This window comes from Pongo pygmaeus, chromosome 8 (assembly GCF_028885625.2).
Source record: "Pongo pygmaeus isolate AG05252 chromosome 8, NHGRI_mPonPyg2-v2.0_pri, whole genome shotgun sequence".
In the NCBI taxonomy this organism is placed as follows: Eukaryota; Metazoa; Chordata; class Mammalia; order Primates; family Hominidae; genus Pongo; species Pongo pygmaeus.
Genome location: NC_072381.2, coordinates 48,624,742 through 48,651,229, shown reverse-complemented (window position 1 = coordinate 48,651,229; position 26,488 = coordinate 48,624,742). Strand labels below are relative to the sequence as shown.

Here is a 26,488-nt window from a genome sequence, read left to right as displayed (position 1 = left end):
GAACGCCCCGAGGGAGCGTTCGGGGCTGGCGCGGGAAGGCGCGAGGGTGGGGAGCCGCGGACCCCAGACCCCTGCCCTCCCACCCCCCACCCAGTGCCTTCCCGCGCCGGGCTCGGTTTCCACAGGCGAATGGGCTCCGAGGTCCTGCTGCGCACAGTGCTGGAAGTCGGGCGGTGCATGGCGAGAGCGCGCTTTGCAAAGTTCGCCTCATGCCGCGACTTGAGGCTGTGAGGTCCGATGCAGCCGCGCAGCCTTCGCTCCCTGCGAAGCCGATCCTCTCCCCACACCCTCATGGGGCTCTTGGCCAGGCGCGGGCCGGCTGCGCGGCGCAGCTGTCGGGCTTGTGCCACCCGCCAGGCCGCGCTTCTGCACAGCTCCGCGGTCCGCAGCGACGCGGACCTGGGCGCGCGTCCAGCCGCTGCCTCCCTGCCTCTTCTCGGGTTCACCTGAGAGAGGCCCAGGGACCCTCCGAGCCTCACACGCCCCCTCCCCAGCTCCCCGAACACACCTGCAGACAGGCTCTTTTGTCACCAGCCGGCCAAGCGCTTTGCCCCGGAAAGAGAGCTGCAACAAAGTTCAATCTCCGAGGCCCTGGGCCACTGGGAACCGTGGTGTCCCGTTTCACTGGGAGAGGGCTTTTTTCTTTTCTTTCGCTGAAAAGAAACTCGCTGCGCTGTCACAGGACACCGCTGCAAACCAAAATAAACTGTTGCCTCTGAACACACAAAACAAAACCCTGTGGCTCAGGCCGCTGAGCTTCCTTGGCTGTGAAGTTTCCTGCAAAGAGTTGAAGGACACCCTGAGTGCTTTGCAGCCGTGGGCTGTGCGGGCCCAGCGCGCCTCGAGCCCTTGGCTGGGTTCGTGCAGACGTGGCCTCGGCGTCCTCGCTGGCTTGGACTGTCCGCTGGTGTGAGCAGGACCAGCGCAGCTGAGTCGGGCAGGAGAGGCTGGGCAGCCTGGGGTCGTGGCGGACTGCCTAAGTGTTAAGGACACAGACTGAAGGCAATTGGGAATGTTCGTCGTTGATGAAAAGTCCCTGAGGCAGTGTCTGCACACTGACCCCCCCAAGTCATGGGGCATGTTTCTAGTTTTTATTGCTGGATATTCTTCTGTTCCTATAAGGGCTCTGGTTTGGGCGGTTATTGACTGATTGGTGGGATGAGGGTGGAGGTGTCACAGTGCGCCGCTCTGGGAAATGGTGCTGCCCCCTCCCCGGAGGGCTGGAGAGAGGATTGGAATGAGGGACCTCGGTCTTTGAGTTATGGGTGCAGCTGACCTGGGGGAAGCACAGAGACGTGGGGTCCATCCCAGACTCCTCCTGGCCTGGGAAGGGTGACATGGTCCTCAGAGTTGCCCCATTGGCAGCCAAGTAACCAGGGCAGGAGCCTGGGCTCCAGGCAGATCTGCTTCTTACACACATCGCCAGAATGTTTTGTTTTGTTTTGTTTTCTCCTCACCTCGCAGTGCCTATGTGCCCTCTATCCCCACACTTAGTCCTCAAGCTGCACTACAGAGAGCTTGGCCAGGGGTCCTGCCCCTCCCCCATTGGCTGACTTCCGTCAGGCAGCTGGGCCCCTGGGTTTCCCGGGCTTAAACTCAGGATGGGCCCCCTTCCCAAGCCTGCTTGGAGGGCCAGCTAGGCTCCTGTCTCTGCATTAGACTGGAAGGCTTTCTGAAAACTCCTGGAGCCAAGCTCACCCGGTCCCAAATCCGGAGTACTATCAGAGCCAGTCAGGACTCTTGCCGGTACACGGATTTACATCCAGAACGGTTGGGAAAGTTAGTCTTACTGACAAAAAGCTGGAGGAAGGAGCACATGAGGTACACACGAAACCCTGTTCTTTTGGTAAGCACACCTGGGGGCTCTGTCACTTTAAAAAGACCTGTTGAAATTCGCTGCTTCACAGGCGGGCCTTAGGTCCTGGGAGTAGAAGCAAGAATTGCTTTTGAGGGAAATGGATAATCCCAGGGGGTGGAGGGGGAGAGGAGAGAGAGCCTGTGTGTTGAGCTCTGAATAGGCTCTGATTGCTGGCCTGATCACCACTGCTTGGTTAGGGGGGCCAGAGGAGCTTCTCTTCTCTGGGCGCTGGAGAGTCACAGCCCCACCCATCCCAGCGGGGGCGGCTGCAGCACTTGCCCTTGGCTGCATATCTTCAAGCTCACTGTTGCTGGGAGGGGGCTTGTGCCTCACTACCAGGCTCCTATTCTCCTGCTTCACCCCCAACCCACCCCCTGCCTCAGCTTGGAAGGGCCCAAAAGAAATCCAGGGAAACCTGGAGGCACAACACTCAGGAGCGTTTAGCTCCTCAGTTACCCAGGCTGCAGGCCCCGGCCCTGGGGGTGGCTTTCCCAGGTGATCTGGTTACAGTGCAGTGCTGACTTCCCCTGCAGGGTCCCAGTGCAGCTGCTGGAAGCCGGCCCCAGAGGTGCCTTTCTGGAGTTAGATCAGGTATAAATGTGAAGGCTGCTTTAGGTCTCTCTAGTGCCATGAGTCATCAGCACCCTGATGCTCGGCTTTTTCCTGGTTTTCAGGGAGTTGCATTTGGTCCTGGGGACAAGGAAGTGGGGGGACAAGTGGTCCGCTTTTCCTGCAACTTAGTGGCTGAATACACAGTGCAATTCCTAGTTCACATCATCCCTCAATTGACTGCAGCCTGTAGAAAAAATAAAATAAAATGAGCCCCTTACTCAAGATTTCCTCGTACTTCCGCAGCATTCTTTCCCAAAGGTGCAGAACTTCAGAACCACAGAGGCCTCTCAGAACTTTGTAAACAGGCAAACTTAAAAAAAAGAAAAAAGAAAAAAAATCTCTGGACTAAATATTCTTAGACATACATTTAATCTCTGATGAAAGGATCCACAAGTTCAAATAATTCGGGGTATTAAGTGGGGTTTGGATAAAATCTGCAAGGAAAAAAAAAAAAAAGCACACACAAATCCCAGCCCTCCAGGGCTTGCAATTCTATATTTAAAGAGTGAGCAGTGGGTTCTGCAGGAGCCCCTTGCTAATTTACACTAATGAGTGTCAATTATGGCATTTTGTAAATTGGTGATTTTGCAAAGATCTTAATACAATTCCTGAGGCTACAACATCCCTGCCTAGGCAATGAAAACCACATTTAACTCCAGCTCCACTAATGTTTAAGTGCTGGGCAGAAGGTGGGTCCTTGGCCTGCTCTCAGGGGACTCAAGGTAGGAAGCCAGCCAGGATTCTTTTGTGCCTTCCAGAGCTTTAGGTGAATGTGAGGAGGGGGCTCTGGGGTGGGGGAGGGCAGCATTCCTGAGTGCTACTGTGCTTCCTGGCTACAGGCCTGTGCCAGAGGAGAGAGGCCAGGGAGACTGGAGCCTCTTGTCCCCCTTTCTTTTCCCTGAGTAGAGAGCTCTTTCTCAGTTGTCCCTTGAGGAATTTATTTTACAAAGAGTAACTGGGAATCTCAGTACCTTGGACTGAAACCGTTATCTACTATAATTACTACCTTTATCTTGAGACACTGAGCAGGTGGCTTCTAATTTAATCTCCCCCCTCATCTAGGCTCCGGCTCTCCCCAGGCCTGTTGGGCTCCTTGCCCTGTAGAAGCTGAGCCTGAGCTCAGCCAGAACTCACTGTGCTGCCTGAGGAGATGGCCTTTCCCAAAATGCACCAGTAACCTGGAACTTACCCCAGTGATGCCGTCTCTTGATCCTTAATCGCTGCACCAACTGCTGCAGTCCAGACACACATTACCAAAATCTGGCAGGGTAGTAAAGTGCCTTGTTCTCCTTACCTCTTCTAGGGAAGCCCGTCAGCCTGAGCTACAGATGCCCATGCCGATTCTTCGAAAGCCATGTTGCCAGAGCCAACGTCAAGCATCTCAAAATTCTTAACACTCCAAACTGTGCCCTTCAGATTGTGTAAGTCTTGAAATTGAACATCATCTAACGAACATAGTTGCATCTAATGAAGATAGTAACATCTAACCCGAGTCTTATTAAAGGTGTAGAAGTGACAAGCCAAGTGTCCAACCTTGAACTTGGCATAATTAGTGGCAGCTATTCTTATCACGAGGACCTTTAGTATGCCACCAGGCATTAATTTTAAAAGCTGCTCTTGGCCTGGGCACCCTGCTGTGCTGGTAGTAGTTCTCTCTTCTTTCCAAACCTGTGTTCTTCAGCACAGCACAGCTGGATGCTAGAGAAACTATGGGCTTCACCAAGGTTTTGGCTGAAGCCTAGTAAATTAGCCAGCCCTTAGCTAATAACAGTGATGAATGGCCTGCCAGTTTCGGGGATCTGATGCCCTACATTAACTCACAAGACCCAAATTCAGTTTAAGTCCTCTTTAACCATTGGGTGAAACTTCAACATTTTCAGCTCACTTGCCTGTATTTTCTCAAGTATAACATACGAGGTTTTGGTGTTATTTGGTGTGGATGGCAGCCACTAACATTTGATTTTATTCATTTGGGAAACAAAGACCAAAATCACACATCCACAAGACAGGAAGATCTCAGCTGGGTGCAGAAGACCGCGAGAAATGCAGGAAGAAAGCCATGTGCTTGAAAGCCCATAGCTTGGCCCTCTCATGCTCAAGAGTTCCTGTGTCTGAACACGGGGAAGCGAGGGCTCAGGGAGTCTCCTGGAGAGGATTTGATTGCTCAGAAGTTCTAGTGCTAAAAATGGGGTGGGGAGACAGCAGTTGGAACCAAAGCTACAACTTTCCCAAGACTTTTCCACCCAACACCAACTGTTTTTACTTTTGATTTTAGAAAACTGTTTTTAGTTTTGAGTTAACCCTTTACTGCCTTGAATGTGTTTGTTATTTAAAGTATGTTTTAGGGCCCTAGAAAATGAATGTTTTTTCGGTACTTTGCCTACAACATGATACTTTATCTCTTTTGAAGAGTATTTTAAAGATGCTGAATTTAGCTAGCATGGACCTGCTTTACAGCACTGATCATGCTGGTTTACTGGCCTGGAAATGCACCTTGAAGTTGAAGATGCCAAATGCAATTCTCAGGTCTGAGCAGACACTAAATTAACAAACAGCAGGGCCCAGATGTGGACCCCAATGTGGGTTGCTCCGAGCCACACCCACCTCTGCACCGCTCTTCACCTAATGGACAGGCTGCTTGAAGACTCCCTGGGTGCCCCTGAGCCACTGTGCTGGGGCTTAGCTGTCCTCAAGACCCTTAAGTACTTGGGCTGCGTGAGATTACCCGGCACCTAGGGCTTTCTGGCAAGAGATCCAGAGAGATGAAATCAGGCCCTCCCCAGGAATTTGCGTGTAGGGAAGCTTTTAAGAGTGTGAACTTTTAAAAAACAAATGAGACCAAGAAACATTCAGTGAACTTGTAAAATCTTTCTAGAAACTATTTTCTGGTAAGCCACCTGCACTGCCCCTCCCCTCCCTGGCTGGTCACCCTCCCGGTCAGACTGCAGTGACTTCTGGCAGGCCTCCTTCCTCCAGGCTTCCTCACGCCCATCCTTAAGTCGGCCCTATGTCTATCAAGATGACCCATCCAAATAAACCTCTGCTCTGTTGCTCTCCATTCTCCCCTCCCCAGGCGCCTAGAGCATCCTGTCCTCCCCTTCCTCAGTGTCCTCTGTGTGCTTTGCTGACCCCCCTGGCGTATTTGCTCCTGATTTTCCATTCCCCTTTATTTACTCTCCAAGCTCCTACTTGTCCTTCAAAGGCAGCTCAAATGTTCCCTTACATGAATCCCCTGCGCTGCCCCGGAAAGGCTTCTGTTCACATTTGTATGTCTCTGCAATGGAACTTCCTGCACTGCCAGCGGTGAGCTTTCCCCAGCACACCGGGAGCACCTCTGGAGCCTGAGCGTGCCAAGTGGAGCACGGGGTGCCAGCGAGGGCCCTAGATGGGTGTTGGGGGAGCGGATGCACATGTTGCAGCCGCGCCTTCCTCCTGTGCAGCCGCACACTGTTGCCATTCTGTTTTCACAGAGCCCGGCTGAAGAACAACAACAGACAAGTGTGCATTGACCCGAAGCTAAAGTGGATTCAGGAGTACCTGGAGAAAGCTTTAAACAAGTAAGCACAACAGCCAAAAAGGACTTTCCGCTAGACCCACTCGAGGAAAACTAAAACCTTGTGAGAGATGAAAGGGCAAAGACATGGGGGAGGGGGCCTTAACCATGAGGACCAGGTGTGTGTGTGGGGTGGGCACATTGATCTGGGATCGGGCCTGAGGTTTGCCAGCATTTAGACACTGCATTTATAGCATACGGTATGATATTGCAGCTTGTATTCATCCATGCCCTGTACCCGTGCACGTTGGAACTTTTATTACTGGGGTTTTTCTAAGAAAGAAATTGTATTATCAACAGCATTTCCAAGCAGTTAGTTCCTTCATGATCATCACAATCATCATCATTCTCATTCTCATTTTTTAAATCAACGAGTACTTCAAGATCTGAATTTGGCTTGTTGGAGCATCTCCTCTGCTCCCCTGGGGAGTCTGGGCATAGTCAGGTGGTGGCTCAACAGGGAGCTGGAAAAAGTGTCCTTTCTTCAGACACTGAGGCTCCCGCAGCAGCGCCCCTCTCAAGAGGAAGGCCTCTGTGGCACTCAGATACTGACCGGGGTTGGGCGCTGCCACCGCCTTCACCTCCTCTTTCAACCTCAGTGATTGGCTCTGTGGGCTCCATGTAGAAGCCACTGTCACTGGGACTGTGCTCAGAGACCCCTCTCCCAGCTATTCCTACCCTTTCCCCGACTCCAAGAGCATGCTTAATCCTGCTTCTGCTTCTCATTTCTGTAGCCTGATCAGCGCCGCACCAGCCGGGAAGAGGGTGGTCACTGGGGCTCGTGCCTTGCATCCCTCTCCTCCCAGGGCCTGCCCCACAGCTCGGGCCCTCTGTGAGATCCATCTTTGGCCTCCTCCAGAATGGAGCTGGCCCTCTCCTGGGGATGTGTAATGGTCCCCCTGCTTACCCACAAAAGACAAGTCTTTACAGAATCAAATGCAATTTTAAATCTGAGAGCTCGCTTTGAGTGATTGGGTTTTGTGATTGCCTCTAAAGCCTATGTATGCCATGGAGGCACTAACAAACTGAGGTTTCTGAAATCAGAAGTGAAAAAATCAATGAATAAACCATCATCTTGCCACCACCCCCTCCTGAAGCCACAGCAGGGTTTCAGGTTCCAATCAGAACTGTTGGCAAGATGACATTTCCATGCATAAATGCGATCCACAGATGGTCCTGGTGGTATTTGTAACTTTTTGCAAGGCATTTTTTATATATATTTTTGTGCACATTTTTTTTATGTTTCTTTAGAAAACAAATGTATTTCAAAATATATTTATAGTCGAACAATTCATATATTTGAAGTGGAGCCATATGAATGTCAGTAGTTTATACTTCTCTATTATCTCAAACTACTGGCAATTTGTAAAGAAATATATATGATATATAAATGTGATTGCAGCTTTTCAATGTTAGCCACAGTGTATTTTTTCACTTGTACTAAAATTGTATCAAATGTGACATTATATGCACTAGCAATAAAATGCTAATTGTTTCATGGTATAAACCTCCTACTGTATGTGGGAATTTATTTACCTGAAATAAAATTCATTAGTTGTTAGTGATGGAGCTCATAGACGTTTCTGGTTTATATAGTTAAGCATGCCTGCAGTCAGATGCCTGAGACCCCTTCTCACAGCCCATGTGTGACAGTGTATGGGCTTTTCTCATGAGCAGATTAGATCTGCAGCTCAAGTTTTTGGATCTTTTTTTTTTTTTTTTTTTAAACCCAATTGAAATAGCAGTGCTGGTTTTCTGAAGAATAATATTTGACTCACTAATTCCTCTTCCCTCCCTCCTCCTCCTTGGTTCTCCTAACATCCCCATGTAATCCCCGGAGACTCAACCCTAGTAATATCAACCTTTCACATTTTCCCATGTAAAAATCCTATGACTCCAGGCCATGGTTAATATCAAGCTTTCACAGGGACAGGTGGCCTCACCCCATAAATCATTAAATACCATTCAGCTTGAATCATTTTAATGTGACAGTCACGAGCCAGTTGCTCTAATAAAATTCTGCTAACCAGCTCTCTCCCTTGCTCTCCAGAACAATCGCATTCATTCCCAGGAGTGTTCACAGGCGTCTAGAAAGGGGAAGGTGGGACCACTGCCTTTTTTCTCCTCTTCTGAATGGCAGTCTGAACCTGGGGCCCGCAGCCTCCAAAACGTTATTCAATTTGAAATGCAGACATTTCTTAGAGAAAGCTAAGAGTTCAGCCCTGCATTGAGAAGAAGAAAAAGTCCCATGAGAGCAGGGCAGGGCGGGGTGGCAAGGACCACGATAGCCAGCCTGGCCCTGGGTGTACCCTGAGATGTGGATTCCTTGTCCCCAGTGGGAACCAGGTTCAGGTTGGCAGATTGGCAGTCACTGTAACCCATTCACAAAGGTGTTCTAGGAGCCCATTGAATATTTGTTTGAATGGAAGGAAATGTCCAATTTATTTTAATGAATTACTAATAAACAGTGCTTTGACCAGGGGCCTCCAGGCCTGAGACTGAAGGCACAGTTTAACCAGTACACGGGCCAGTGTTAAATCTTATGCAGACTGAGACGAACTTTTGTTTATTTCCACATTATTAATGGTTCTACTAATTTTATCTAAGGGGGCGCAGAGAAGAAAAAGTGGGGAAAAAAGAAAAGATAGGAAAAAAGAAGCGACAGAAGAAGAGAAAGGCTGCCCACAAAAGGAAAAACTAGTTATCTGCCACCTCGAGATGGACCACAGTTCACTTGCTCTCGGCGCTTTGTAAATTTGCTCGATCCTCCTCCAGGACAGACCCCCATGCAGACCGGGCAGGGGCTCAGACTTCCGTGGGGGAGCAGTGCTTTGCTGCCCTGCCAGCCACACCGGCTTCTGTATTTATGTGCTTTTTAAGGCCCTTATTGGTCTGCTAAGTTATGAAGAAAGTAGTTGTGCAGAGACTGGGGCGGGGGTCTGTGATGCGGAGCCTGTGTGCTCAGGACTCTGTCCAGAATAGCCTGGAAGCTCCAGGAATGCCCAGGTTGCTGAGCCCCCCAGCCCGCCCTCCACTTCCTCTCTTAGAAGGCCTGCGCTCACTGGGGAGCTCACCAGCTCCACACACTTGCAGTCTGCATTCCTGTGGAGAGCAGGCTGTGGCCACCTGGCCAGTGTGCAGGGCAACCTGCTAGCCCAGCAGAGGTGGCCTCGCCAGGAAGGGGGGGTACCACCCCTCTGTGGCCCTCAGGAAAGGTGAAAACTGACTGTCCCTTAGGGATGGACCCTGGCTTTTTCCAAATACCCATTGCCTTTCCCTCCACCACTCTGCCACCTGGGAAGGGGCTTCTTCAGCCCCTTCTTCTGGGTTGTGGGAGTGGCTTTATCCCCAAGCCTGGGTGGGTTTCTGCAAACTGTGTGGGGTGAGCCGGAGGGAATGCTGCATTCTCAGAGAGCAGATGTGGAAACACTTCTCAGGGAGCTCCTCTTTGGGCAATTCTCTTTAGAGTCTTTAAACGGGTCCCCCACGTGGAGGACAGATGTGCTATGGAACTTTGCAAGGGTCCTGAATCCCTGGGGATCCCAGCCTGTCCCCTCCCGCCTCCTGCGTGATGGTGTGTGCTCCGACTGCAGGGCACAGCTGCCTCTGTCCTTATTCATGGGAAATACCTTATCTGCCTAAAGCAAATACCACTTAAGCTCTAGAACTTTCCTGCACCCTCCTTCTCTGCCCCTGTAGATGTATGTGTGAGATTTTTTGCCAAGTTTCTCTAATCTGGACCGGAAGGATGGAAGAGCAAGGACCCCATTTCAGTAGTGCTCGGAAAAAGGATGCATTGAATTTCTTAGCCCTTCTCCACGTCACATAAACACCCGCCCACCCTGCACCCTGATCCTGGGTCATAATTTTAATAAATGCAGAAAGAGGAAGTGGTTGGAGGATGGAGCACATGGAATTCAGGAGAAAACCCACAAAGACCCCCTCATGTCAGACACACCCCGTCCTGGAGCGCCGTGTCCCCTTGAGCTTTAATGAGCTCCCTGTGATCACAGCCATGCCTTCTCCTCCTTGGGGAGGCGTCCTAGGATGCTTCAGCCAAAGACCTTTGTTTCCTGCTGCTATCCCTTTTATCTGGACAACTCTCCTGGCCCACGTTCCTCTTGCCAGCACTGGGGGGTCACAGGCCTGAGTCCTGGGTACAGGGGTGCCCTAGTCTTCTGCCCTCCCCACCTCTTAAGGCACAGGGCTGTTGGGTGGGCTGCCTGGGGCTGCCATCCTTCCCGTGGAAGCCAGTAGCCACTCTAGTCCATGGGACTCTTGACAAAAGCGCCCCGAGAGGGCCAACCTGTGCCCCCGTACTCGCCTGCATTCTTCGGACTCCACACGCAGCAGGGCTCTGTGCCTGGGGAGGGATGGCCAGTCTGTCCTGGTCAGCATGAAAAGCTGTTGGCCCCCTAGGGACGGAGGGCCCAGCTGAGGCTGCCTGAGGATACAAACTGCTTGCTATCCCACTCCTGGGGAGCAGGGTCTGCAGGGACTGAGAGTGGGCCCCACCTTGAGAATGCATGCAAGGTCTGTCCTGTCTTGATGTCTTGGTGTGACTGTACATGCCCTGGGGGCTCACTGTGGCTTACAAGTGGCTTGTGAAGCTCCTGGGAGCAGGTGGTACACCCAGTGCTGAAGACAGGGTCACCATGGAGCGAAGAGCCTGACTGGGATTCCTGGTGGGTTGAAACTAGGAAGTGCTTACACCAGTCAGAGCCAAATGAGGGGTGTGCTATGGTCCCTGCTCTGTCCAGCATGCGTTCCTCCTGGGAGGTCCTGGCCGCCTGTGCACCCACCCCTGTGCCACCTCCAGCAGCCCCACCTGGGGCCACCTGCAGTGGCATGGCCCCTGGCTGAGAGGCCCCGAGGGCGAGGGGTTACTGGAAGCCACGAAAGTGCCTCTTGAGAGAGCAGAGGCCAGGATGCAGGGCGGCAGCATCCTGAGCCTCAGCCCCACGCCGGTGCCGGGTAAGCAGTGTGCCCTGTCCCCGTCGTATGACCACTCTGATGGACCTCTCTGTGCCTTCGTGCGTCTGCCACGCCCAGTGCTTGCCATGTGTGTGTCCTCTGCTTTCTGCCGTCCATGGGTCCCTCCGCTTCAGCCTGGCTGCATCTTGCACTCCCCTCCCGTCTGTTGTTGCAGGGCCTCTGAAGGGAGATGCATGGCCAAGGTGGCAATTCAGAAGTAGGGATTGGCCCCAGGGCCTCTGCGCAGGCCACTGTCCTGCTGGAGCCGGCTGGGTGTGGGGGGAGCCTGCCTTAATGGTGTTTCCCTCTGTTCTTGTCAACAGGAGGTTCAAGATGTGAGAGGGTCAGACGCCTGAGGAACCCTTACAGTAGGAGCCCAGCTCTGAAACCAGTGTTAGGGAAGGGCCTGCCACAGCCTCCCCTGCCAGGGCAGGGCCCCAGGCATTGCCAAGGGCTTTGTTTTGCACACTTTGCCATATTTTCACGATTTGATAATGTAGCAAAATACATGACATTTATTTTTCATTTAGTTTGATTATTCAATGTCACTGGTGACACATAGGAGCTTAGACTAAGGCCATTATTGTACTTGCCTTATTAGAATGTCTTTCCACGGAGCCACTCCTCCGACTCAGGGCTCCTGGGTTTTGTATTCTCTGAGCTGTGCAGGTGGGGAGACTGGGCTGAGGGAGCCTGGCCCCCATGGTCAGCCCTAGGGTGGAGAGCCACCAGGAGGGATGCCTGGGGGTGCCAGGACCAGTCAACCTGGCAAAGCCTAGTGAAGGCTTCTCTCTGTGGGATGGGATGGTGGAGGGCCACATGGGAGGCTCACCCCCTTCTCCATCCACGTGAGAGCCGTGTCTGCCTCTTCTGGGAGGGCAGCAGGGCTACCCTGAGCTGAGGCAGCAGTGTGAGGCCAGGGCAGAGTGAGACCCAGCCCTCATCCCGAGCACCTCCACATCCTCCATGTTCTGCTCATCATTCTCTGTCTCATCCATCATCATGTGTGTCCACGACTGTCTCCATGGCCCTGCAAAAGGACTCTCAGGACCAAACTTTCATGTAAACTGCACACCAAGCAGGAAATGAAAATGTCTTGTGTTACCTGAAAACACTGTGCACATCTGTGTCTTGTTTGGAATATTGTCCATTGTCCAATCCTGTGTTTTTGTTCAAAGCCAGCGTCCTCCTCTGTGACCAATGTCTTGATGCATGCACTGTTCCCCCTATGCAGCTGCTGAGCGAGGAGATGCCCCTTGGGCCCTTTGAGTGCGGTCCTGATCAGAGCTGTGGTCCTTTGGGGTGAACTACCTTGGTTCCCCCACTGATCACAAAAACATGGTGGGTCTATGGGCAGAGCCCAAGGGAATTCGGTGTGCACCAGGGTTGACCCCAGAGGATTGCTGCCCCATCAGTGCTCCCTCACTTGTCAGTACCTTCAAACTAGGGCCAAGCCCAGCACTGCTTGAGGAAAACAAGCATTCACAACTTGTTTTTGGTTTTTAAAACCCAGCCCACAAAATAATCAATCCTGGACATGAAGATTCTTTCCCAATTCACATCTAACCTCATCTTCTTCACCATTTGGCAATGCCATCATCTCCTGCCTTCCTCCCTGGGCCCTCTCTGCTCTGCGTGTCACCTGTGCTTTGGGCCCTTCCCACAGGACATTTCTCTAAGAGAACAATGTGCTATGTGAAGAGTAAGTCAACCTGCCTGACAATTGGAGTGTTCCCCTTCCACTGAGGGCAGTCGATAGAGCTGTATTAAGCCACTTAAAATGTTCACTTTTGACAAAGGCAAGCACTTGCGGGTTTTGTTTTGTTTTTCATTCAGTCTTATGAATACTTTTCCCCTTTGATTAAAGACCCCGGTTAAAAAAAAATTTTTAATGAAGAAAGTGGAAAACAAGGAAGTCAAAGCAAGGAAACTGTATGCAACATGTAGGAAGTAAATTATAGTGATGTAATCTGTTTCTGAATTTAATAATCTATAGGGTAATTAGTAACATGTGTTAAGTATTTTCATAAGTATTTCAAATTGGATCTTCATGGCAGAAGGCAAACCCATCAACCAAAATTGTCCCTTAAACAAAAATTAAAATCCTCAATCCAGCTATGTTATATTGAAAAAATAGAGGCTGAGGGATCTTTACTAGTTATAAAGATACAGAACTCTTTCAAAACCTTTTGAAATTAACCTCTCACTATACCAGTATAGTTGAGTTTTCAGTGGGGCAGTCATTTTCCAGGTAATCCAAGATATTTTAAAATCTGTCATGTAGAACTTGGATGTACCTGCCCCCAATCCATAAACCAAGACCACTGAATTCTTGGTTGAGGAAACAAACTTGACCCTAAATCTTGACTACAGTCAGGAAAGGAATCATTTCTATTTCTCTTCCATGGGAGAAAATAGATAAGAGTAGGAACTGCAGGGAAAATTATTTGCATAACGATTCCTCTACTAACAATCAGCTCCTTGGTGGAGACTGCCCAGCTAAAGCAATATGCATTTAAATACAATCTTCCATTTGCAAGGGAAAAGTCTCTTGTAATCCGAATCTCTTTTTGCTTTCGAACTGCTAGTCAAGTGCATCAGCGAGCTGTTGACTAGGGATCCCTCATCTGTCCCTCCGGGACCTGGTGCTGCCTCTACCTGACACTCTCTTGGGCTCCCTGTAACCTCTTCGGAGGCCCTCGCTGCCAGCTCTGCATCAGGACCCAGAGGAAGGGGCCAGAGGCTCGTTGACTGGCTGTGTGTTGGGATTGAGTCTGTGCCACGTGTTTGTGCTGTTGTGTGTCCCCCTCTGTCCAGGCACTGAGACACCAGCGAGGAGGCTCCAGAGGGCACTCTGCTTGTTATTAGAGATTACCTCCTGAGAAAAAAGGTTCAGCTTGGAGCAGAGGGACTGAATAGCAGAAGGTTGCACCTCCCCCAACCTTAGATGTTCTAAGTCTTTCCATTGGATCTCATTGGACCCTTCCATGGTGTGATCTTCTGACTGGTGTTATCACCGTGGGATCCCTGACTGGGAGTTGATGGCCTTTCCCAGGTGCTACACCCTTTTCCAGCTGGATGAGAATTTGAGTGCTCTGATCCCTCTACAGAGCTTCCCTGGCCCATTCTGAAGGAGCCCCATTCCTGGGAAATACTCCCTAGAAACTTCCAAATCCCCTAAGCAGACCACTGACAAAACCATGTAGAAAATTTGTTATTGTGCAACCTCGCTGGACTCTCAGTCTCTGAGCAGTGAAGGATTCAGTGTTAAATGTGATGAATACTGTATTTTGTATTGTTTCAATTGCATTTCCCAAATAATGTGAAAATGGTCCAGGAGAAGGCCAATTCCTATACGCAGTGTGCTTTAAAAAATAAATAAGAAACAACTCTTTGAGAAACAACAATTTCTACTTTGAAGTCATACCAATTAAAAAATGTATATGCACTTATAATTTTCCTAATAAAGTTCTGTACTCAAATGTAGCCACCAACAGTTTGAAATTAGTGTTACTACTTGGAATTTTCTGGACATGCTTTTTTTCCCCTCAAACCCAAAACTGAGGGTTGTGTAATCCTAGCTACAGTGGTTCATGGAAAACAGGGCATTGTAATCATGCTAATCACAGCTGAGAATTCTGGAGGCATACTTGCCTCTTCTGGACAGCTGATCCTTAGCAGGGAAAGGTGCTCCCTTTTCTCTGAGTGTCCTTGGTTTTGCTAGAATTGCTACTGAAAGGCCAGCCTGTCCTCCACTCCACAAGGGATGGTTTTGTGCAAGGGTCTCAGGTATTTCCTGACAGCTGTGAGGAGGAAAGCTTCCACTCTGCCCTTCTCAGTCCTGGGAGAATGCAACAGAGGTCTCACCCTGATGGTAATTGCTGAGGACCAGCACTCTGTGTGTTTCCTGCACTGCACAGTGACCCTGCTGGAAGCCAGACACGATTCTCTCACCTAGCAATGGCTAGCCAGCACTGTCCTGGACATGGGGCATAGGAGATGAGCCCAGCAGACAGGTTCTGGTCCTCACAGAGGTCAGCCCTTAACACTCTCTAGCACATTCTCTGTCATCCACAGTCAACCTTGTTGGAAAGGAGAGTCAGCACGAAAGTTCCGAATGTCTGAGTCAGATTGTCCGGTCCTCCAAGCCCTCTTCCCCATTGGTCCAGATGTGATCACATCATCCCATGCCAAACCTTCCCATGACTTAATGGGATGGCCGTCACGTGGGCGCTAAGTTGTAGATGGACTGGGGAAGGAAGAAGGGTTAGAGCAGGCCGGGAAGGGCAGCGTGGTGTCAGGGGACCTGTGCAGATGTGAAGATCAGTAGACTGGGGCTTGCATCCCATTCACTCTCTGTTCCCTCTGTGATTTGAGATGCATCCCTTGATCTCTCTGAGTTCCAGTCTCCCAGCTGCAACACTGAAGCTTATTACTGCCAACGGTCAAGAGGATTAGACTGGGAGAGTGTGTGGAAGAAGCTAGCTTTTGAGGGACAGGACAAAGCCCACCCCTCCACCCCGAAAGTTCCCCATTTTGCTCCCTCTCTCCACCTTCTGTTTCCTGAGGTCCTCAGAGCTAGAATAAGACCCACATCTGCCTCTGCTGAGCCCCTTAACAAAGCTCAGAGACCAAGGGAGCAGGAAGTGACCTGGAAGCTGAGCCTGCCCCTCAGCTAAAGGATAGGGAGAAGTCACTGGGTCGCATCCCCTGTATCTCCGGCACACCACACTGCTATCCTAGCACTGGGAATCAACAATGGGCCAACCCTTCAAAATGACCTGGCATCAGAAAAGAAAGCCTGAGCCCTGGCATGCTTGCATTCTTCCCTCATTTACTCGGCCAACAACAGCTGTGATGCCTCTCCTGCACCGCAGGAGTGTGGGGAGCAAGACACTCGCTCTAATTCCATGAAGCCTGCAGTCTGGCAGCTGCCGTGTGAGAAGCGGGTATTTTCATAGATTGTGGTGCATTCAGGCATCAGGGAAGCGTAAAACAGAAAAGACCCCTAACTTAGGCATCAGTGAGGATTTGCTTAAAAAGCGCTGGTGAAGGTGAGACGTGAGAAAAGTGGATTCTTTGGAGGGGTAGTCTACTGAGCCCATGAGGGCTGGTATGGAGACCCCAGGTGGTAACCTCCTGTGAATTGGAAAGGGAACTTACTCTAGAAGCTGGAAGTGTGGCTCACACAGGGAGTCTGGCACGGGGGGCACAGGGCACTGGGTTTCAGCCTCCTCATTCCCATCACTTGTGGGAGGCACAAATACAGCTGAGAAAGCTGGACTCCCACGGTGATGGGGTCCCCTCAGCACGGCTGATTGCATGGAGTGGACACTGGATGCATATTGCAGGCCAATCTGATTTTCTGCCACAGGAGTACAAGGCTGTGATTCAACAGCATCAGGCTTTGCTCCCTTTCTCTGTGCCTGCAGCTGAGGACTGGGCACTCTGGAGTGTGGGCTGCCGGGAGACAGAAGCGGAGGGAGCCCCCACTGCTTGAAACAGATTCAGAGAGAGAAGTGGGGATGCAAGACCAGGGAAGCAACCTGTGGCTGCCCATGGAGGGCCTGGAGAACCTCGGAGGGCATTCATTGGTCGCTGGTGAGGTCTGGCCACACTCCCTGCCTTGGGTTCTGCATGTTCCAAGTAAATCCTCTTGGAGCTAAAATGAGGATTTCTGTTATTTACACTCAAATAATCATCACCAGGGTCAACTTGCAAGCTCCAAAGAAAGACCATTTAGATCAGCGGTCCCCAACCTTTTTGACACCAGGGATCAGTTTCTTGGAAGACAATTTTTCCACGGGCAGTGCAGGGTGGGGTGGGTGTGGTTTCGGGATGAAATTTCCACCTCAGAGGATCAGGCATGAGTTAGATTCTCATAAGCAGCACGCAACCTAGGTCCTTCGCACACACAGTTCACAATAGGGTTCTCACTCCTAGGAGAATCAAATGCTGTTGCTGATCATCATGACAGGAGGCGAGCTCAAGTGGACTGCTCCCTCACCCACCGCTCATGTCCTGCTGTGCAGTCCAGTTCCTAACAGGCCATGGACCCCTACTGGTCTGCAGCCTGGGGATTGGGGACCCCTGATTTAGACCACACAGATTCCTTAGCTGTGCCTGCTACCCATTAGGATTGATCAAAGACCCTGAGGCATTCCCCGAGCCTCTCTCCACATAAGGCACACAGGACCCATGTAGCACCCACCCTGCCTGCCCAGCATCAGCTGTGAAGAGACGGGTGAACATCCGTCAGCCTGGGAGAGCTCTGGCCCAGCCACCAGGTTTGTGCAGGGAAGGCTTGGGCCTACTGCACAGCCTGTGTATCCGCTGAGCAGAGCAAACTGGAGATAGCTAAGTCCTCAGCTGTCCTCAGGTGGAGTCTGCTCCTAGACATTCCCCACTAGGAGGAAGCTCCACAATGCCTTTTCAGGGTTTCCTGCCAGTGCCTCATCATGGGTGTTTCACAGACTTAATGAGTAAGTGACTCTTCAGGCTGCAAGGCAGCACCAGGCCCTGGGCAGCAGCCTCTGGTCAAGTCACAGCCCAGCCCTGGGGTTCCCATCTTAGCTGCTCTCAGATTTCAAGGCCATTGCCCTGCTACATGTAAGAGCATAAGGAATTGCGTCCACCTCTTGGCCCATGAAACCAAAAAGAAACAAAGCTGAGTGAAGCCATAGATGAAGGCTCTGAACTCCCCAACCCTCCTATTCTTGCTGTGAATGGAGGGGCCTGGGGTGGCAAGTGGGGCTTGTGGACATGGTAGCTGAGTGGAAAGAGCCTCAGGCTTAGAATGAAGGACCCAGCTGTCAATTGCTGTTTAACCTTCTCCAGCTAAGTCTCACTTAGTCCACCCTGCACCTGCACCTCCAAAGCTGATTGGAGCTTAGAAAAAATTCTTCCCTGCTGTCCACTCTCAAAATTCATACTTAGCCGCCTGATCCTACTCAGCCCTTCTGTTTTCCCTTCCTACTCCTAGGGGCTTGTTCCATGCTTGCTTCTCTTTCCTTAAGCTTTCTTCCTCCTCTCCTTTGTCAACTTGCAGCTCATGATCTGGCTTCCTCTGTCACAGAATCAAAGGGAGCATTACGGAAGGGGGTTTCCCAAACACCACATGTTCTCACTTATAAGTGGAAGCTAGATGATGAGAAGACATGGACACATAGAGGGGAACAACACACACTGGGGCCTGTCAGAAGGTGGAGAGTAGGAGGAGGGAGAGGATCAGAAAAAATGACTAATGGGTACTGGGCTTAATACCTGTGGATGAAATAATCTGCACAGCAAACCCCCATGACACGAGTTCACCTGTACAACAAATCTGCACATGTACTCCTGAACTTAAAAGTTTAAAAAAAAAAAAAGAAGAAGGGGGTTTTCACAAGCTTCACCTCTCGTCCACCCACTCTTCCAATATGTACGCACTGTAGCTGCTGTCACCCACCTCCCTGCCACCCAACACCTGGGACTTGGAGATCAGCATTCCTCACCCGCACAAGGACGCCTCTTCTGACTTACCCTTTCTGCTACACCATAATTTTTTCACTGCTTACATTAACCTGCCAACATGTTATAATATCTCCTATCAAAAACAAAGCAAAGCAACATTGAAAACGATCTCTGAACTATATCCCACTGCATCTTCTGCAGTATCTCTGCTTCTTATCACACACAAGCCCTCAAAAGGGTTGTCTGTGTTCCCCATGCCCACTGTCTCTCTGCCTCTCCCTTCGTTGAGCCCACTTCCGTTAGCATTTTGACCCTTTGGCTCATGTGCTGGAGCTGCTCGGGCACTAGGCTGCCAGTCAGTCCCATGCTGGGAAATCCAAAGGCCAGTTGTCAATGCTAAGCTTCCTTGGTCCCTTGGCATCACCTGACATTGTTGATCGCCCTCCTCGAAGCACATTTTCTGGTTGGCCTTTAGGAGGCCACTCTGGCCTGTTTCTTTGCTTCACACCCTCTCATTCCCCTTCACTGCTTCCTCTTTCTCCTCCAGACAGCTCACCATGAGAGCGTCCAGGGTTCAGTGCTCCTAGCTTGTCTTATTTTTTTGTTGTTTTTGTTTTTCTTTTCTTTTCTTTTCTTTTTTTTTTGAGACAGAGTCTCGTTCTGTCACCCTGGCTGGAGTGCAGTGGCATGATCTTGGCTCACTGCAACCTCTGCCTCCCGGGTTCAAGCGATTCTCCTGCCTCAGCCTCCTGAGTAGCTGGGATTACAGGCATGCACCACCATGCCTGGCTAATTTTTGTATTTTTAGTAGAGATGGGGTTTCACCATGTTGGCCAGCCTGGTCTCGAGCTCCTGACCTCAGGTAATCCGCCCGCCTCAGCCTCCCGAAGTGCTGGGATTACAGGCGGGAGCCACTGCACCCGGCCCCTAGCTCTTCTTGAGCACCAGTTGTACTCACTTGTTCTTTTGGCCTTGAACACCATGGAAACATGAAGGAATTCCAGAGTGCTGTCTCCAGCCCAAACGTGTACATCCAGCTCCTCCTCTGAAATGCACCATATGCAGAATGAAACTCTGAATTTCCACCTGCTTAACCCCATTTCTGCAAATAGCAACTCCATCCTTTCAGTGGCTCAGGCCAAAGCCCTTATATTTATCTTTGATTGATTTTATTCTCACACAACCCCAAGCTAAACCATTAACAAACCCAATTAGTTATCATGAAAATATTTCCAGAATCCAGTCACTTTTCACTGTTACTGTCTTGGTCCAAGTCACAGGGATCTCCTGCCTAAATCACTGTGCTAGCCCCTGACTGTCCACCGTCAGGCTCTTTCAGAAGCAGCTGAAGTGGCCTGTGATGATGGCTGGCTGCAGCCCACCTCCTCAAGCCTTCCTGTGGCTTCCCACCCCATGTGGTGTAACAGCCTACAAAGGTTTGCCCCACCAGCCTGGCGTGTCTCTGAACTCAGCCCTCCCTGCTCCAGCCACACTGGCCTCCTCTTACTTCAACAGGTCAGGCCCACCCCTGGCAGAGGACTTTTGCAGTAGATGGTCTCTTGGCCTGCATATCATCACGTGGTTCACCCCTCCCTTCCTGCAGCCTCTGCTCACCATGGCCTTGTCAGAAAAGCCTTTGCAGAGGCCCCCTCCTCCCACGCTGCTGCGCCCCGGCCTCCTCCTGCTGGTGCTCCTCTCTATCGCATTGCCTGACCACATCTGTTTGTTTCTTGCCTGCTTTCCTGTGCTGTGCAGCAAGGGGGTACATGGTCTGTTGTGTTTGCCTATCAGTTGCTGTGGCTGGCACATAGAAGGTACAACAGTAATTTTGGAATGATGGCACAATAGCTAAATAGGATGTTAACATGTTGGATGCTTTCTCCACTCATCTCTGCAATGAGGGCAGCAACTCACCTCCAGGGTTGTGCATTCATTTGCACACCCAAGGTCGCACTGGTACCCAAATCCATCTCACTCCAATGTTTGTACAACAGTGGTTACCCGCACTGCTCCTTCTGCAGACTCCCCTGTGTCTGGCCCTTCCCCCTGGAATCCCAGCACATGAGAAACACTATAGTGTTTATTCCCCGTGAGCCTAAATTAAAGAACCATCCCTTCCCTAGAGGCACCCCCTTCCAAGGCTTCCCTGCTCCCAGTGGGGCCTGCACATGCTGCCTGTGCAAATCACAGGCCAGCATTGGGACAGACACAGCTGGTCTGGGCTTTGCAGCTGGTGGCCCCAGGGGACAACCACAGTGGCTGCAGGTCCCATTCCTGAGCCTTGGAACAGATCTCTGCTGCTGGTGCTTCAGGACAGGCCTGACATGGGGCAGTGGGTGGCTGGCCAGACCTCAGGACATAGCCAGGGCCCTAGAGGGCAGAGACACCACCAAGTGGAGTTCTCCACGAAATCAGTACTGGAAGCCGAGGCTGAGTCTTTCCAAAAATGGACACAGCTGGGAAGTGACAGAGTGAGGATTCGGACGTGAGTCTGTTTGGCTCCAAACCTGAGCCTGTAACCATAGGACCCCCCTGCCTCCCCTCTAGGGTTCTCTATACCTTCCCCACTGCCCTGCCAGGTGGAGGCCTTAGGCCACCCTGGCTGCTGCTGGCTTGGCCTAAAGGCTGATGCTCCCAGCCAGACCTGAGCAAGATGGCCGACCTCCGGGGAGGAGCTGAGGGAAGGGCCAAGAACTCAGGACAGTGGCTGGCAGCGGTGGCTGTGCTCAGCTTTCCCAGGCAGCGGCCAAACTCAATGCTGCAGCCAGACAAGCTGATGGGGAGGAGGAGCGACCGGCCTTGGTCAGTCTGGAAGGCCCCAGATGCAGCCACGGGCTACCCTTGTCCTTTCCCCTTCCCAGGCACTTCCCCAAACATGGGACCCTCAGCCTGGGTCACATGGGCTTGTAGGCCGTGAGGAAACAACCATTCTGGGCATTCCTGAGCCTTGGGGGAGGCGGCTTTCCTTCCGCCCACTATGGGAACCCTCCAGGGCCCTGTTGGTGCCTTCGCTGGGGAAGGAGGCCTGCCAGGGACCAGCTCGTTCCAGTTCCTCCTCTGAGAGAGCACCTGCCCTTCAGGCCGTGTGGGCTTCCCCCTGCTCAGGAGGCCAAGGGAAACTGGAGCCTAATGCATTCACTGCATGTTTCCTTTGTTCAGGACAGAGCTCCTGCTGGGGACAGACCAACACCTAGGTCATGTGCCTTCCAGGGCAGCCTGTGCCTGCCAGGCCCACACAGGACTTTCAGGTACCATCTCCTCCAGTTGTCCTGATAATCTCATGAGCTACTAGCCCTCTCCATGTGATGGACACAGACAAGGAGCTTCAGAGTAGCCGTGAGCCCTACGTCTCAGAGCTGGGATATGGGAGGCAGGAGCCCATCCTTGGGCTGTTTGGGGCCAATGCACTAAATAACCTTCTCTTGTGGTTTGCAAGGCAGTCTCCGGCCTTGGTCAGTCTGGAAGGCCCCAGATGCAGCCACATCTGGGGCCTTCCAGATGTGCCAGCACAGGGGCTGCCAGGCTCAGGTCCATGGTTTGCCTTGTATGGCACAGGGATATTTCTGGGGTTTAAATGAGAATCCATGTATGGGAAATGCTGGACAAAGTCAGGCTGTGAAATTAACATAAACGAGTAGAAGCAGCAATGTTAAAAAACAAAATAGAAAAGAAAGAAAAATGTGTTTTCAAATAGAAAAGAAGGAAGAGAATAAAATGAGAAATTTTGCAAGTGTCACATCTACTATGGGGAAGAACAAGTCTTGAGTGTGTGTGGGGGGGGTTGGTGAACACCTGATGATGATGATGATGATGATGATGATGTAAAATACAATGTTTATCATAGGTTGTGGTCAAAAAAGTGTACTGCTCTTGTGTACACAAACCCAATGATGAGTGTGGCTCATCTTGAACCCCAACACAGAACCTTCTCAGGGAGCCTGATCCAGTGGGGCAAGGCTCATGGAGCCCTCTGCTGACTTCTCAGGAAGCCACAGGGGCAGAGACCAAAGCATGGCTTCCTGGAAATGTGGGGACCCAAACTCCAAGATTCCCAAGAGGGGACTTGAGGGGGTCATTGCCCTGGACAATCAGTGGTCTCTGAGATGCTATTCAGATCCCTTTCAAAGTCCTGGAGGAACAAAGTGACCATACTGTCCCAGTATTGCCTGTTGTTGCAGGAAAATGAAGGACAGAGCCCTCTTCTCTGTCAGAATGTCCTGGTTTCAATGATAAACTGTATGGCCAGCCTGTCAAAGATTGAGGGAGTTTGTGGGATCTGCTGCGCTCATGGCTGGAAATACAAAGCTTCCTGTTCCTCCAGCCCTCTTCCATCACCCTCCCCTCCTCCTCCAGGAAAGCCTGGTGAAGCCCTAGGTTCTTGCTACACTTCCTCCCTGGATGTCTCTTCTCTTCACCCAAACTTGGAGCTGCTTTCTGGAGCATCTGAATCCCTGGCCTGGCCTGGGGCTCCTCATACTCCCTGTAAACCAGGTACAGGCAGGGAAACCAGCCCAGGAAGAGAGAAGTTAGAGTTCCACAGGGTTTGAGGTGGAATGCCAGTCATGTAGTCAATGTGATCAGTCTTCACCCATCACAAACCACAGTGGAGATCTGGGAAGGGAAGTCTCCGAGGCTCTACAAGCTCTGGTCTCCTTGTCTGTGGTTCCTCATCCATTTCACCCTGAGCAGGGAGAAGGGACAGCCCTGGACTGCCTGGAGGTGGGCAGAGCTGGAGCCTGAGTGCAGGTAAGAATACCAACCTAGCGTTCATTGCACCCTTCTACATGCCAGGCACTTAGCACATTCTGAATAATGCTCCCTGCTCCCTGCTCCCTGCAGGGGAGATGATATTTCTGTTTTGCAGTTGAGAAAACGGGCAAGGTTAGCACTTTCCTAAGCCATGTACGGAAAAGTAGCTGAAGCTTGAGTCTCCACATTTTTTATTGAGTTGTCTCCATCACCAGGCAGTTCCTCCTTCCTGTGTGTCTGAGCCACAGCCATGGAGGGATAAATGAAGGTATCAGGGGGTAGGGATGGATTGTGATGATGAGAGGGGGTCACCTTGAGCCAAAAGTGCATCAGACACTTCTTTGACTTCTGCTGGGCTATGAGCTGCCCCCGAGTGGAGGGTGACATGACTTGGACTCTCAAGGGGTCCAGCACATGCAGGGCCATGCAATGTGACGATGTTGGCTGACACTTGGCCTGGGCTCTGAGCAGCCCTGAGCTCAGAAGAGGGGAGCTAGAAATGTATTCTGGAGTTGGAAAAAGGAATGGTTAGACTCTGCCTTGACCAGTTAGCATGAACACAGGAGCCAGGAGACTGGTAAAAAATAAGGGGGATAATAACAATAAAAATTATGCCAGCTAAGTCTTCCCAAGTGCCAATTTTGTGCCACACTCAAGACTGGCTGCTCTAGAGGCAAGAGAAAGAGAATGACTTGCACAGGACCACCTACGGTTGCCTATCAGAACTGGGTCCCTCCCCAGCATCTCTACCTGTGTTGGCTTGAGCTAGCATTGGGGCCCTGAGGCTGGATATGCTGCCTGGCCAGGGTATGCAGTGTTAAGGTGAGATTCCCCTCCCTGGCTTTGTCCCTGGAATCCTTCAAACATGCATGTTCTTCCCTCAATTCTTGGGGTACTTCTATGTCCGTTGTCATCACTCATCTCTTAGTGAGTGACAGGTGCTCTTGGTGACATCTCTTTGGCTGCCTGTGTTAAAGACATTCCTTAGCTGCAGGTCAGGCAGGGATTCAAGATTGCAGTTGCCTTACTTTTCCCCAGTGTGCTCTGGCTGTGGGAGTCAGGGCTCTTTGAAATGCCCAAGGGCGGGACATTACTAGGAAGTTGGGGTTCAGGAATCATCCTAAATGCATGTGCTCTAGGGTCTGGCCTCGGTCTTGGGTACACCAGGGGCTACCTAATTCCTAGCTCAGCCACCTCCAGAATGTGCCCCACATCCAGGGCTTTAAGCTGCATCCATTCCTCAATTTATCAGCCAGAGTCATCACCTCTTCCCAATTTCATGGAAATTTCCAGCTCCTAAAATTCTACCCTAAACCATCATGAGCTCATTGCAAGACATTTTAATTACTTGTTGAACACACTATTTAAACAAACAACCTGAGGATATGTAAATTGCCACCCATTGCAGCTCTCTGACCTACAACTTCAAATGGGATGGGGTAGCCTCAGTGGCTGATTAAAGACGCCTGTCTCTGTAAGAGACAAGGGCACATCCAGTTGTAATTCAGCTGCCAAGGACAGAGTTTGAAATTACTTTTGCTTTTTTCACCTGTGAATAGAAAATCTTTCCTCCCAATTCTACCCTTTCCTACTTGTGCTGCTGGTTCACAAACCACAGATTTCCACATACGGGTTTGGATGTCCGTGTTCTTGGGAGTTCAGATTCCCAGCTTTGCCTTCTACTCCCAATGGTTCCACAGCAAATTCACCCCACCAGCTGTCCTGCCAGGGAGTCCAGCACCAGCTCATGCCAGTGTGACAAAGACGGATCCCTTCTCAGCATAGCCAGATGGTCTCCCACCCAAAAAAAAAAAAAGGTTTCCAAGTAAAATAAGACAAACAGCCAGGGCCAAGAGCTGTCCACCAGGATCCCCCATGCCCACCTCTCAACCTGGCTCCCCACTAGAGGTTGTTTACAAGGATAAATCGAAATGTCCAGTGCAGCTTGGAAGTAAGATTTTCATCTCCGTCTCCTTTCAACCCACACCATGAGCTGTTTTACAGGAATCGAATCAAAGCACAGCACACGTTTTAGGTTCCCAGCACTGATATGTCCTTCCTCATAATTTTCATTCACATGTTCACACCACTGAACATGAAGGTGAAACAAAATAAGACAGGAAAAAAGTGTCTTTGGCAAGTTTGGGCTTGGAATCTAGGCAGGAAGTAAAGAAGCTAGGAGAGACCCCGTGCCAAGCCCACAATCTAGTCTGAATGCTCATGTAAACCAGAGGGAGCTGCCCGCTCTAGAGACAGCTCCAGCCTCAGATGGTGACGCTCTGGGCACGCCCCAAAGTCCAGGCACCTTTGCACTTCCCAGTGTCCTGAAACAGAAACGAGGAGGCTGCCCGACTCACAGTGCGTGGCAGCGGGGGTCATCCGTGGTATTAAAAAATATGCAGAGACTAGGGAAAGTCTGGGGAGTGGGGGACAAATAAAGTTGAAATGAGTAAAAAATAGAATTTATAAAATCATATTAAACATTTAATTTTAAACGATGTGAGTAGAGCCTTTATCACTATCTTGAATTATTTAGGATTGTGGATCCAACTAATTTCTTTCCTCTAAGGAAACTGAAAAGTGCTTTAAAGGCAGCAATGTGTTAGATTCTGGAGCAAAAAGATCCTCTCCCTCAGCTTTTAGGTTCCCCACCCGTGCCTGATACAGTAGAAGCTTACTGCAGGAACTAAGTAAAAATGCTCTGCATGGACCTTTCCAGTCTAAAGGACTGCAAATACAGTTCAAAACCCTTTAAGAACACCCAGCAGCAGCCCTCTCCAGCTTCCCTTCCCCTCGGCCACACAAGGCTCACTCCTGCCTCCCCGCTGTCTTCAAATGCATCCTCCCCTGCCCAGGACCTCTTTTCAGCCTGGCAGCCCCATGACACCACTGAGGCTGCAGCTGGGCCCTCCCCTATAATGAGTGAGATGCCTCCTGGGTCATCTTTTCTGCGCCACGCCACTGCCTTCCCAGCCTGAGCTCTCTGCATCATCTGATTTCCTTGCTCGTGTGCCCATGGTTCGTCCTCCCCACTGGATGTGAGCTCCACCAGGCCCACACCTTCCTCCCTGCCATCCCTGCCATGCCTGCTGCTGGGCCCTGTCAGGGCAGCTGGCTGTTCCACATCTCGCCTCTCTGAAAGTCTTTATGCAGCCAAGTTCAAGTTTGTTTACCTTCTCCCGGGTTAAAGCCCGATTTACTATCCCAAGAAGAAAGGCAGCAAAACTGTCCCACATTAGATATTTACAAAGCAGTGCCCCGTTTTTCTCAGTGTTGCCCATATGCCCTGA

General features: G+C 50.9%; 1 protein-coding gene across 4 annotated transcripts in view; it reads left to right on the top strand.

Moving 5' to 3' along the window:
- The window catches only part of CXCL12 (C-X-C motif chemokine ligand 12), an 86,153-nt gene that overhangs the window by 516 nt on the left and 59,149 nt on the right, over positions 1 to 26,488 (top strand). Inside the window, exons 2-4 of one of the 4 annotated variants that reach the window (XM_054435765.2) lie at positions 3,774 to 3,891; positions 5,941 to 6,027; positions 11,321 to 14,483. In XM_054435765.2, the coding sequence (XP_054291740.1) occupies positions 3,774 to 3,891; positions 5,941 to 6,027; positions 11,321 to 11,336 (221 nt within the window). In that variant the 3' untranslated portion in view covers positions 11,337 to 14,483. Of the gene's footprint in view, positions 1 to 3,773; positions 3,892 to 5,940; positions 6,028 to 6,757; positions 6,939 to 8,630; positions 14,484 to 26,488 lie in introns of those variants that run through there. The other 3 variants (XM_054435764.2, XM_054435766.2, XR_008491959.2) reach the window with 3 other exon arrangements.